Source organism: Castanea sativa, chromosome 9 (assembly GCF_040712315.1).
Source record: "Castanea sativa cultivar Marrone di Chiusa Pesio chromosome 9, ASM4071231v1".
Taxonomy (NCBI): Eukaryota; Viridiplantae; Streptophyta; class Magnoliopsida; order Fagales; family Fagaceae; genus Castanea; species Castanea sativa.
Window position 1 is genome coordinate 7,497,447 of NC_134021.1, and position 13,011 is coordinate 7,510,457.

Below are 13,011 nucleotides of genomic sequence, written 5' to 3' on the forward strand. Positions count from 1 at the left end.
CCTTGCCAATGACATTGGGAGCCGACGATGATGCCCCCTCCTTCTCCTTCTACTTGCGCACCGCAACTGACGTCTTTACCAAGGCTCTTTGCCTCGCTGCCTCCATTTCTGCGAAGGGTAAGAGACCAACGTTAGATAAAGTAAATGGAAGGAAGACAACGAGAAGAAAAAAGCAAAAAGAACTTATGAAGAAGGGAATATGTGTTTAGTTTGCGAGTTACAGGCGTTGGCACCAGACCACCACAGTAGGCATGCAACGTGTCAAGGGTGATCAAGTCCCTACACTTTCGTCCGTCAAAAGGGATATCAAGCACCCGACTGATGAAAGCCTCTTGCTCGTTAGTTATACGCAGACAGAAGCTAGCTGAAAAAGAAAAAAAGCAAATGATGTTAAACCCTTGAACAAATAAATAAAGAGAAAGTGAAAATGCAGGCGGTGCCAAACCTAAATCCTTGACAGTACCCTAAGTATTGTCAAAGCCATGAGGCATTGTAATCCATTCCTCCCGCTGGCATACCCAATACATCCCTTGGACAAAAAATATCTACCCTTCCAATTTCTATTGGAGTTAGGCATGTTCGACACCAGCCTAAGTGCTTTCTTTCTCACAGCAAAGTGATATATCCCTTGAGATGAGACGATATGTTGGGGTCTATAGCACCAAAAGAACTCGTCAAAAGTAAGCTAACGGTTCCCACCACTAAGACGACCCCAAAGGATTTCAACCCCTATGAATATCCTCCAAGCATTGGGAGCAATTTGGCTGACGAATAATCCTAGAAAAGTGGCCAACTGACGATGTAGTGCCATCAGTGGCAATCTCAATCATGCCGCGAATATGGCGTCATACATACCGACGTCCATGGTCTTCCCCGAGTAATACCTTTCAAACTTCCCAAGTAGACGGATTGGGATATTGTCAGGGATTTGATAACAATCCTAAAGTTCCTTGAATGTTTTAGTTGTCATTTTCAAGTAAAAGTCATTGGCCATCCACATTGCAAGAAGAATGAAGGGACGGGTTCCGTCGTCCTCTTGACTTCTTGAACCTCCCTCAAAGGATGTTCCCTCGTCATCCTCACTCTCGTCCTCGTCACCCTCCTCTACGCCCTCCTCTTCCATTTCTTCCTCTTCTCCCTCGTCGTATTCGTCCTCCACATCTCCCTCTACTTCCTCTGTCATAATTTTCCCCTTTGTCTTCAAGAGAATGGGTAGACAGTTACCTCTCTGACGACTAAGATAAGCCCTCCTCTAGCCCATGACCTGACGGGTAGACTTCGTCATAGCCCACTCCCTCACGGACTGACAACGACTGCTCACTCGTCGCTTCTCTATCACCTGATATCTATTCACCTACAAGCAACGAAGGTATTCTCAGAACCTATTCGATGAGTCTCTCTATAGAAGTGATGACCGACTAGAAAACGGAAGTAATAAATAAAAAATAAAAAATAAAAAATAAAAACTAAGAAAAGAAATGAAGGGAAAAGGGAACTTATAGGATTAATTGACGACTCAATAGAGGTGACGAAGTCCACAAGCTAACGGCAATGAAGATGACAGAACGACAACTCTCTCTCTCTCTCTCTCTCTCTCTCTCTCTCTCTCTCTCTCTCTCTCTCTCTCTCTCTCTCTCTCTCTCTCTCTCTCTCTCTCTCTCAGGGTTTGCAAAGATGAAATAAGGAAAAATAAAAGGAGGAGATGAGATATTTATAGGACAAAAATACACAGGAAAAGAAGCGACGCTTTTGTTTAGAAATGAGGCCAACCAGCTTGTGCCACATGTCTTAGCATTTAATGATAATTGCTCGAGGAACCATTAATGAACCCCCTTTTTTGAACAAATAAAAATAACAAAAAAGTTACAAATCAAACTCCATAACCCGTTAGCTAAAGCCGATGGAGCCATGGAGTAGGGGGCAGCTGATAAGGGTAATTCTTAAAGAGGGTAAACTCGTCCACATATGAGGAAGCCGACGGTCCCAATAAACCCATCAGCTCCACTTGTTTATTCATAAGAGATGAAAACGACAACATCATAGGCCGATGACTCCACACTTGACAACATCTATGAGAGACGACAATAGTGCCCACATAAAATAGTGCCTACAAAATAGGACCACACTTTTCTTTTTTAATCTTTTCTTTTATTTGGTCAGTTTGATAAGTGTTTAATATTTTCTCTAATTAATTACTCTTTTTTAAAGAGTCGGAATGATATATATATTTTTGTCTATTTTTTTGTGGTTATCAAGTTTGATTAATTATTTTAGTGTATGTTTTCTAAGTGGTGCTCTCTTTTCCTCCTATTATTTTTTCTGTTGTTTTTCTTACATTTAAACCTTACTCTCTATTTTTTTGTAACTTTTTAGGGTGACATATCAACAATTTTGTTAGATTGTATAGCTGGCACATTGGATGAATTCAGGCGAACGAAATGGTAGTCAATCTATCAAGTAGTTGTTAATAGCCTTTTTTTTTTTTTTTGTAAATATCTTACTATATGAAATTTAGTAATGTCCTTTGTTTTTTTTTAATGTGAAAAATTGGTCTTTAGAAAATGGATGCTTACCTACGATGTCAAGGTGTAGTATTAAAGAAATTGTCTCCCCTATCCAAAAATAAAATAAAATTGTTTCCAAGTAAAGCTCAACGTGCATGTGATAAGAAACATAAGGATCATGGAAGAAATATGTGAACTTCTTTTAACCCATATTTGGAATGTGGAAAAAATTCTAAGTTACAACCTAAGAGTCTTTAGCATTTGAAAATTTTGTTATGGATGTAAAATAACTAAGAGTCTTTAGCTACCTTTTAGGACTAAGTGGCTGCCTTCTAGGATTTAAAAAAAAAACAAAACAAAAAAAACAAAACAAAACAAAAAATTGATAACTCTCAAATGATAATTGTGACACTCTATGACCCATATATCTTTTTATGTCACTACAAAGTTCACAATCCAAATGAATAATTTTCATTCATCAAACTTTTGACATATTTCATGTTTCAAATGTATTGAATCATTTTACAGTTTTACCTAATGTAAATATTTATAATTTTAACATTGATCTATCAACTTCTTCATTATAGCTTTTGTAAATATTTTCACATGTATTTTGAAGTAGTTTTATAGTTACAAATTCATTATGCATTTTCAATATAAAGTAAATTTATAAGATTTATTAAGAGGATTTTTTTTTCCACCCACTAAAGATTAATACTAAATTATAACATCATTTTTACACGCATGCTCAGAGGCTAATATTGTGTAATTATCATCAATTTTTGGCAATTTTGTTTATGTAGTAATCAATGTTTTATTGGCTCTTCTATTTTTTTTGGTAAAGGTTAATAATTTGAATCTATTATAATTTGAGATTACTACGTTTTTCAATCACAAAATATCTAAGGATGTGATGAAAAAAATACCTAGGGGTATGACAAGTGTTATATATTTGTAGATGAAATATTTTTTTCATCACACCCTTATGTATTTTGTGCTTAGAAAATGTAGTGATCTTGAATTATGATGGATTCAAATTATTAACTTTTACCAAAAAAATAGAAGAGTTTCTCAACACGAGCGTGAGTGCATGCTCAAATGTTAGTTTCATTTAAGGATTTACTCATTAGTTTTTAAGTTGTTCAATTTTGAAAAAAAAAAAACCCACTTTCCTTCCACCATTGACCATCCTTGTGAGGAAAACTTCCCCAAATTACCTTGTTACCTTATAAGTTCATATGCGCAAAACCCTAATTCATGTAGAATTCCTTTTATTCTCCCTTACTTTCTCCCATTGACCATCCTTGGGAGGAAAACTTCCCCAAAATACCTTGGTACCTTGAGTGCTTTGGTTTGCTAAAAACCACGAAGACACACCAAAAAAAAAAAAGTCTTTATAAGAGACCTTGGAGTGTTTAAAAAAATCATACTTGCGATCAGCATACTTGACTTGCGTTTGTAGAGTATGGAGAGAACTGATAGGTGCACTCTATTGCTAGCAGGAGCTGAAGGCTCGAGTTCAAGTGAATTGCATGACTAGAGGTTTTGTAAGTCGTTATTTTATGCAAGTCTGCAACTATCTCAGTATTAAATTTCTTTGGAGAATTTTTTTCTCTTAGACTTATCTATATAATAAGATTTTGTCTATGCGTGTGTGAGTTGTAATTTATATTCTGCTCAGTTTTTACTTATTCTTGGTGCTTGCAACTTGGTTTGGTTTTATTAATCCCTTGGTTAAGGTTAGATAGGGTGGTAGTTAGATAGGAGCATATGTATGTCCTGTATTTCCTCTCATTCAATCTTTTATAGACTTAAATTGATTCAGGAAAATATCTTAAACATGTGCATACACAATAAAGGACAATTGTATTGAAAAGTCGTATCCAAGAACAAAGAAATGAATTTGTCCACTACTTTGAAAGGCAACTTGCCAAAGAGTTTTGCACCACCACATCACTTACATAAAAAACAAAAAAACAAATTGACTGATTCTAGCTAATGTAACAAGAAAACACACACACACACACACACACATATATATATATATATATATATATTAGGTTAAAAGGATAATGCATTAAAATTAACTAGCCATGACAGGCGAAGTAGTGGCTGAAAGGCTTAGGGAATACAGGCCATAAGCATCAGAGTTCACAATTACACTTAACTCAGTAGTGGGAGGTACATCTAAAATAACAAAATCAGCGAATAAGGAACATGCTCCTATAGCAAGACTGTCGGCACCTCTATGTAACAATATTACACGCACCAATTGATCAACAATGAGGTGAGGGGTACGCAGAGCGAAGCACTGATTGTTTCAACATTGGTGTTTTCCCACATAACCATGTAAGTTGAAGGTGAGCAATTGGTAGAATAGAGAGTTCACAAATAAGAATATCCTCGAAATCTTCACAATTAATGACCAACCTAAGCCAAATCATAACATAATTCGCTAACACTAATTGTAGGAATCATAACCCAATCAAGTTGTGAATGATGTTTGCTTACAATGGGACAAGGTAATGAATTTGAAATACTATGATCTTCTACATCAAAGACATAGAGGAACCTATCAAAACACTTCGTAAAATAGATTGAGTTCTGTCTAATTCCCTTTTCTGCTGCAAAACAAGATATAGCCTTACGCCCCACATTAAGATGCTTAGAAAGAAAAATAGTCCACCCTCCTATGTTGCTTACTTGCACCCACACCTGACTTGAAAAATCCATTCGAAATAAGAGAAAACCAAGAAGCGTGTTAGCTTCCCAACCACCACACATCTTATGAATAAATAAGAGCTCACCTCCACATTCAACAAGGTAATCATTGATAAAGTTTATTTCTGGAGTTGTCGGACTAGGCAAGTTCTCTCTTGTAATCTTTGTAAAATGAAGATTCGAACCCACAAATTCAGCACAAAACAATTCATAAATAGGTGATTGTCCTGAAAACCATGCCAAAAAGTAAACCTTCTCTCCAAATAATGTTGCTGCACATATTGTTGTCTTCCCATTCTCCCAATGAAATTCAAACATTTGTTCACGAAATTTCATATCTCCAGGTTGACAAAAATAGAATTTGCATCTTGAATGATCAATGAACAGTACATGAAAATCATGTTTGGATTCGCTTGATGGTGAGGATAGAACACAGATATCATAATCGGTAATAGTATCTAACCGTGGGAGCTGCACCACCTCTTTAGTGGTAAGATTCAAAAGGCACAGATCATTTGAGCCAAGATCTTTCAACACCAACCATTCCCTTGTGCTAGTGCATATTGTTTTATTGCGCATCTCCGAAATCGTTCCTGTGTTAAACTTATTATTTGATATGTCAACAAAAGTTTGTCTTTCTTGATCTTTCCCATCACAAATTATAAGCCAAGGATATGATAGAGGGATGTGAGGAGGATGATTTGTACCTTCCATTTCCAGGACACTGTTTATAAGGAGGAAGAAAAACAAGCAAAAGCTAAGCAGTTTTTAAAATGACAAAATGAACAAGCATAAATTAATAAGAAGAAAGGAGGAGGTTTGGATAAGGAAAGTCAAGATGATTATTTTCTTAATATAATATTATGGTTTAGTCGAGTGCGTAAGAATTTCCTACACATTTAATAGTTAGGCCCTTTGTGTGTGTACACTACTGCAAGTCTTTTAGAAATCGTCTTCCCTCTACCTTGAACTACACATTCAAGAATTAAGTACTTTTGAGTGTGTACTTGAGGCCAATCATTCTCATATAACAACTATATAAAATAATCAAAGTATATATACTGATATATTCTTCTAAACAATGATTGACACATTTATTGCAAGCTTTATTTCTTATAATGACAAGTTATGCCACACTAATTTTAGAATAATTATTAGGTACTCCTAGAATATCATAAATGTGTACTCTTTCTTTTTACATAATTGTAAGTCTCACTAATTAAATTTATGGTAGAACCCACAATTCATATAAGAAAAAAGAGTACGCAGTTATGGTATTCTCAGAGTATTCAATAATTTTTCTTAATTTTAAGACTTTATTCCAACATTTTAAACTCTTTTTATTTTTACTTTTGTTGTTGAGAAACACCAACTTTATATATATATATAGATAGAGAGAGAGAGAGAGAGAGAGAGAGAGAGAGAGAGAGAGAGAGAGAGAGTTTTTTTTTTTTTTTTTGTGAAAGCATATATATAGAGTTTGGCTTCTAGGAAACCTAATGAAAAGCAAATTTTTGAGTCTTATTATTTGTTGCATTCCTAAAATACTTTCAATCAAGCAACGTTACTTTATTGCCTTCGGAAGGAAGAATATTTCAGGTAATCAATTCATAAGACATTGATAATTTAAGTGCAAATTCGTAAAAATAATAAAACAGAAAGATCTAATCCAAGAAATAATAAAACAGAATCCATTATAACATCAAGGTTGCAATAGCCAATAGCATCATTGTTATTATAATATGTTATAGTCAATGTGTAGTACATCCCTTAGCGCTGTACATGGAGTTTGGTCGTCAAAAAGATTTAGCTTAAGGTTTTTGGCTCTAGAACAACATAACAGTTTAATTCATTGAGTATTAGAATCTAAATAAGTATTGTAAAATTAAAAATGTAAGAGGAATCACGTAACAGAAACCAATTAAGCAAACAACAAATCGATAGTCAAAATTATGAAAAGAACAAAATAATCAAAATTATTCTTAACCAAATTTTGGGATGTATAAATAAACAATGAAGATTAAACTGTCTTTGGAAAATAATAGAAATTTTAATTATATGCGTACCTTCTGATTCTCTTGGTTTCGCTTGATACAGCTCTTGTAAGTTTTTCTTTTAATTTTTTCGTGAGCTCTTGTTAGCTAGGTTGGGTCTATATATAAACGATTTTTTGGAGGCTCACCATCACTTGGAGTCTGGGAATTCCTAATCCTAGATTAATTGGGACTGGAATTTTCTAATCCTAGATTAATTAGGATTGGGATTTCCTAATCCTAACATATATAATTGGAACTGGGATTAGGATTTCCTATTACTAATTGAAGTCGTATTGGAATTTGTACCTAACCGACTCAAGGTTGTATTATAAAAAAGACCCAACCCCAACCAAAAGTACTCCTCCCTCCAAAACTAAGCTGATTCCATCGTTCATATATAGAGGACCTTCTCCTCTTTTCTTTTTCTTTTTTTTCTCAAGTAATAAGGTTCTCTCACACACAGCTCCATCATGCCCTTCAACCCTTTGTGTCCTTCGCAGTTGCACGAGCACGACTCTCAACTGAAGATGGTACGTTTTCTTTATTTATAAATTTTGTTGTTGATTTATAGTCTTAAGACATTAATTTTTCAAAGAAATCAGAAACCATAGTTGTTACTTGTTTGTACTTTTGGGTGGTATTTACCATTGTTTATTTTTTTATATCGACAATTATTCCGCCATGCAGTACTAGTTAAAACTCTTTTTTGTAATGTATTTCTAACAATATCATCAGTTTTAAGGAGAGAGTAGGATTATTGTTTTCATTGTGTCATACTGCTAAACTGATCTCTGGACTCTTTTAGAGTCTAAATATATATTCTTTTGTTGTTCAATAACCTGCACGTCGTCTATTCATATTTCGGAGTTCTAAAGAATTACTTTATTTCATGATTGTTTGGCATTTTGAGTTTGAGTAATTTTTCTTATTGTTTTGTCTCTAAAATATTCAATACAGTACCTCATCAACGTCCTCAACAGAAGTATTAAAGGAGGTGACAACGATATATCTTCCAAATATATGATTGAAAATATTGTTCAATCTTTCAAGCAAGAGGAAGAGAAAGAGAAGGAAAAAGAGCTAGATAAATCATGGTCTGAGCTTCCACTTCATCTTCTTTGTCAATTTTCAGCACACCTCATTCTCAAAGACTTGAATACTTTTCGTGCCATTTGCAAATCATGGCGATTAAGTAGTCCTATGAGTCCACTTCGACCATTATTGGAACCCCCATATTCTCATTCTCCATGTCTGATGTACTTGGCTAAACACAAATGCACATTCTTTCATCCAATGCATGATAATGGTAGTTATCAAATGGATATTCCAGAGTTGCGGGATGCATTTATTCGTTATTCAAAATATGGTTGGCTTCTCTTGTCTAAATTGGATGGAAGTGTCTTTTTCTTCCATCCCTTTGATAGAATTAAAATAGAACTTCCAAATTATCCTTGCAAAGAAATATTTGAATCAATGAGTTTTTCGTCTCCCCCAACTTCTACTGACTGTTTTGTTATTGGAATCATATATTATGGATCCAAATTCAGCATCATTAGGCGTGGTGAAGTAGCTTGGACTTTGTGCGAATTTACAGATTATTTTCGACCTAGGGGTCATTTCATCAATAACACTCCCCTACTATACAACGGTCGTTGCTACCGGTTGGGTCTACAAGGGGATGGCCTCCCAGTCAAAGTGGGAGTATTTGATCCTCATGAATACTTGAGTCATCCTAATCAATACAAATGTCGATGGAAGTATCTTTCCTATATTCCTCCTCCGGAAGATTTCGATTACTCACTCCGAAGTAGTTATTTGTTGGAAAGTGATGGAAAGCTTTTTGTAGTGTTTGAGCTCCATGAAAGTGAGCCAAGTATTCATATTTACTCATTGAATCTCTCCTCGATTGGACCAAGGATGAAATGGCATAAGGTGACAAATATTGGAAATAAAATGTTATGCATTAGTTCCGGGGGTTCTTTCTTTGAATTGAGTGTGGCAAAAGGTATGAGTAATAAGATTTACGTGCCAAGTGTTCAAGACAACAATAACATATTCTACTCTCTCGAAACTAAGAAGTACCACTCTTGTTTTATTGATTATTCGAGTAGAAATAAATCTCACGGAAGAGAACTACCCAACTGCACTTGGATTAAACCCAGTTGCATAGATTTGGATGAAGGATTTAAATGGTGAGAAGTGGAATTATAGAGGTATTGACGACCTTCCAAGAAGCTTATGCTAGATGGGAAGTACTTCACAAGTTTAAAGTTTAGTTTAGTTTAGTTTTTGTAGGCATCGGTTATTTCTTTCTTTTTTTTATTGATTGATGGTACTGTAAAAATTTTGAGTTCATAAGTGGAACTCTGTAACTGCAACATGTTATTTTCAAGTTTCAACATTATTTTTAATGAGCTCCTTTTCTTTTTTATTAATTTTTCATATGATTATTAGAAATGATTTTGTTGCAGATTTTCTTTTGAATAATATCATCACAAAACAAAATCAATCTTTGTAATAAAAATCCATAATGAATTGTTTAATTCAATTGGACGTAAGAAGAATCGCATGGTCACTTATTAGTCGAAATCCAAAACATTTCTTGTTCATTGTCCTAAATTGCCTTTTCTTAAAAGCACACCTTGATTCTCTAGCTTCATGTATACCTACCATGAATTCCCTACTCCTTATAACCCAGGAATATCCCATCCCCCCTCTCAAGTGTTTACTAAGAAATTTGAGTTGGGTTGTTCATATGCATAGCATCACAAGTTTCCAACAACTTGGCCATGTTGGATGGTCAAGGTTAGTATTGATTAATGATATTTATGGACAACACAATGTATACTACTGTATAGCGCGTACAACTAGCTAGCGACCTATTCAAATTCAACCAAGGAACAAGAAAAATAAATATTAATACTCCATTATTTTAATATGATATATTGTGAAATAAAGAATAGAATGTAGGATGGATTGTAAACGTGCTTATGTAAAATAAAATATATAAAGGATTTTTGTTTTTTTTTTTTTTTTGTTATACAAATGGGAATGCTTTATTGCTCTAACAATAAAAGTAAATTAAAGTTGTATGAAATTCAAAGGTTTTTTTTTATTGAAATAACATTTATACTATTTTTGTTTTTGGTTGGAATGAAATTTACTAATTACCGTCATACTATCTTAATACATTCACACCAATTCGTATAAAAATTCATGTTTATTCTAATATTAAACATACTGTCATATAGAAATTTACTAATTACCGTCATACTGTCATAGTTTTTTTTTTTTTTTTTTTGAACATACAAAATTTGTATACTCTTCCTTAATACTCAATTATTTTAATATGATATATTATGAAATATGTAATAGACTAATAGAGCATAGGATGGATCGTAGAAGTGGTTACGTAAAATTAATATATATATATATATATAAAGTGATTTTTTATAAGATAAAATGTAATTTTTTTTTGGCTTAAACAAATGGGAATGCTTTATTGCTCTTACAATAACAATAAAGTAAATTAAAATTGTATGAAATTCAAAAGGTTTTCCTTGGTTGAAATGACATTTATACTTTTCTTTTTCTTTTTTGTTGAAATGACATTTATTAATCACCATCTTATTATCTTAATTAGTGTGTTCATACCCATTCGTGTTAAAATTTATGTCTATTTTAATATTAAAATTTACTTTTTCTATTTTGTAGAATTGTTATCAAATTCAATCCGGTCTTGGAGTAAAACCAAGAGTTTACACCATCTAATAACAGAGTATTACATCAGCATTTTACCAAAATATGAATACACGCACCTACACACAATAACAACTTACAATACCATATATATTCAAAACAAAATCAAAACTCAAAACCTAACCCACCTTTCATGTTGAAAACCAGACCTCTACAATTCTACCCCACCCCACCACACATGCCGCCACACAAGGCAACGAAGTCACTTTCAAAGCCTAAAAAACACTAGAGTTGCCACACCACATCACTATTAAGGGCAAATTCAAGAAAAGGAAACCTGGCTAAGAAATCCAAGCACCACTCCACTAAGCCTAATTTACAAACAAAAATAGCAAAAACCATAAGACCCAACTCATTTCTATATATTGCTTATCTCAAATAAGTAACTAAAAACCAAAAAAAAGTAACCAAAAATCAAAAAATATATAAAAATCAATATTACTATTTGTTTTAACATTAACGTTTTCTAAAAAATTGTTCATTTTTCAAAAAACATTTTCTAGAAAACTATCTCATTTTCCGGTGTTTAATAACGACCTTGAAAATGAGATTAATAATGTTTTTTGGTGTTTAGTATGCAATTACCGTTCATTATATAACAATATTATTAATTTACTATAAAGATTGTCCTATCTAAAAGTAATTTAGAGCCATATAGCCACGATATTTAAAATTTTCGTCTTTTACTTCATTCTTTCATTCTTCTTTTTATTATGATTTTTTTTTTTGGAACTTTTATGTGCAAAAAGAAGTAACTTATGCCTGGAATCCATCAAATCAAAAATTTCTTAGAGAAAAAAATAAAATCAAGCTTGAAATTCAAAGTAATGAATTGGGATTTTGGTAGAGATGAATGAAATAATTACTGCTGCTAATCTGTTCTCCTTAGCAAGTCAAAGTTATTGACTGATCAGTGAGGGGGGAAAATCTAATCAGAGAACTATGTGATATAGGGGAAAAGAAACATGGAGACAAGAGAGATGAGAGACAGATAGAGAGAGAGAAAGATCTATGGGAAGAAGAGAGATCAAAGTTAATGACAGTGAGGATGTAAGGATTGAGAAAAAAAAAAAGGAAAAAGAAAAAGTAAGAGAGCTTACTGTGAGAGAGAAGACACCAAAAAATTATGTTTCCCATGGTTATAAATGAAGATAATATTTATAAGAGATGCAATGAGTGAGAGAGAGATTGTTTTCCAAAAACATTAAAAAATGTGGAAAATTATTTTTACCGAAGGTTTTTCAACAAAACAAATAGAGCGTTAGCCTATTTCAAAAACTAGACAAAACTCAAATGACAAATCCAAAAAATAATGGTTTTAATTTGGTTTGGTTGAGAAATTGCAAACCTTTGGATCTTATTGCCCTTGCCAACCTGATACATGCTCAAGAGAAAGCATCAAAGGTGGATAGGAAGATGGGCCATGGTGTTGGGTTCTTTGTTGGAGATTCAATGGATGCGGCATTTTTTTTTCAAGCCGCCCTATAGACCCTTAATAGGCCTTTGATCAAAGAGTGAGAGTTTGAGGTTATGTGTTTGATCAGTACTTTAATGATTTGAGCTTAGATTTCAAAGAGAGAGAGAGGCGACGATTTTGGATTTGAGAGTCCCTGTTTATGGTTTAGGTGATGGGCATAGTAAGAAAGCTCTACCACAAATTCCGATCCATGGTGATTCTGGTGGTGTGTAAGGAAATTGATAGGAATTGTAGGAAAATTGACTTAATTTGAAGTAGTCACCCTTCATAGAGAAAAAGAGAGATTAATAGAGAGAGAGATGCACTAATGCACTAAGAAGTTTGTTTATTCTTCAATTGATATCTAATGTTGAATTACAATCATATATTTATAAGAGACTAGCTCTAATCTTATTGGCTCACATGACCTTATCCTATTAATTCCATTATTCCTCATGTGCATTAATAATTTCAACATTTGCTAAATGTGATTAACATGTTTAAAATTGTAACTAACTAATTAACTAAATCTTAA

At 33.5% G+C, this 13,011-nt stretch overlaps 2 protein-coding genes across 2 annotated transcripts; one reads left to right on the forward strand and one right to left on the reverse strand.

Moving 5' to 3' along the window:
* Positions 1–4,934: 4,934 nt before the first annotated feature.
* LOC142608677 (uncharacterized) lies at positions 4,935–5,939 on the reverse strand. The gene has a single exon (XM_075780372.1). The coding sequence runs from the start codon at positions 5,937–5,939 to the stop codon at positions 4,935–4,937; it is 1,005 nt and encodes a 334-aa protein (XP_075636487.1).
* A 2,342-nt stretch (positions 5,940–8,281) lies between these two features.
* Positions 8,282–9,457, forward strand: LOC142608678 (F-box/kelch-repeat protein At1g57790-like). The gene has a single exon (XM_075780373.1). The coding sequence runs from the start codon at positions 8,282–8,284 to the stop codon at positions 9,455–9,457; it is 1,176 nt and encodes a 391-aa protein (XP_075636488.1).
* Positions 9,458–13,011: the final 3,554 nt, after the last annotated feature.

Bases quoted from the DNA above. Each gene is read 5' to 3' on its own strand.
- LOC142608678 (XM_075780373.1), top strand. From the start codon at position 8,282: ATGATTGAAAATATTGTTCAATCTTTCAAGCAAGAGGAAGAGAAAGAG.
- LOC142608677 (XM_075780372.1), bottom strand. From the start codon at position 5,939: ATGGAAGGTACAAATCATCCTCCTCACATCCCTCTATCATATCCTTGG.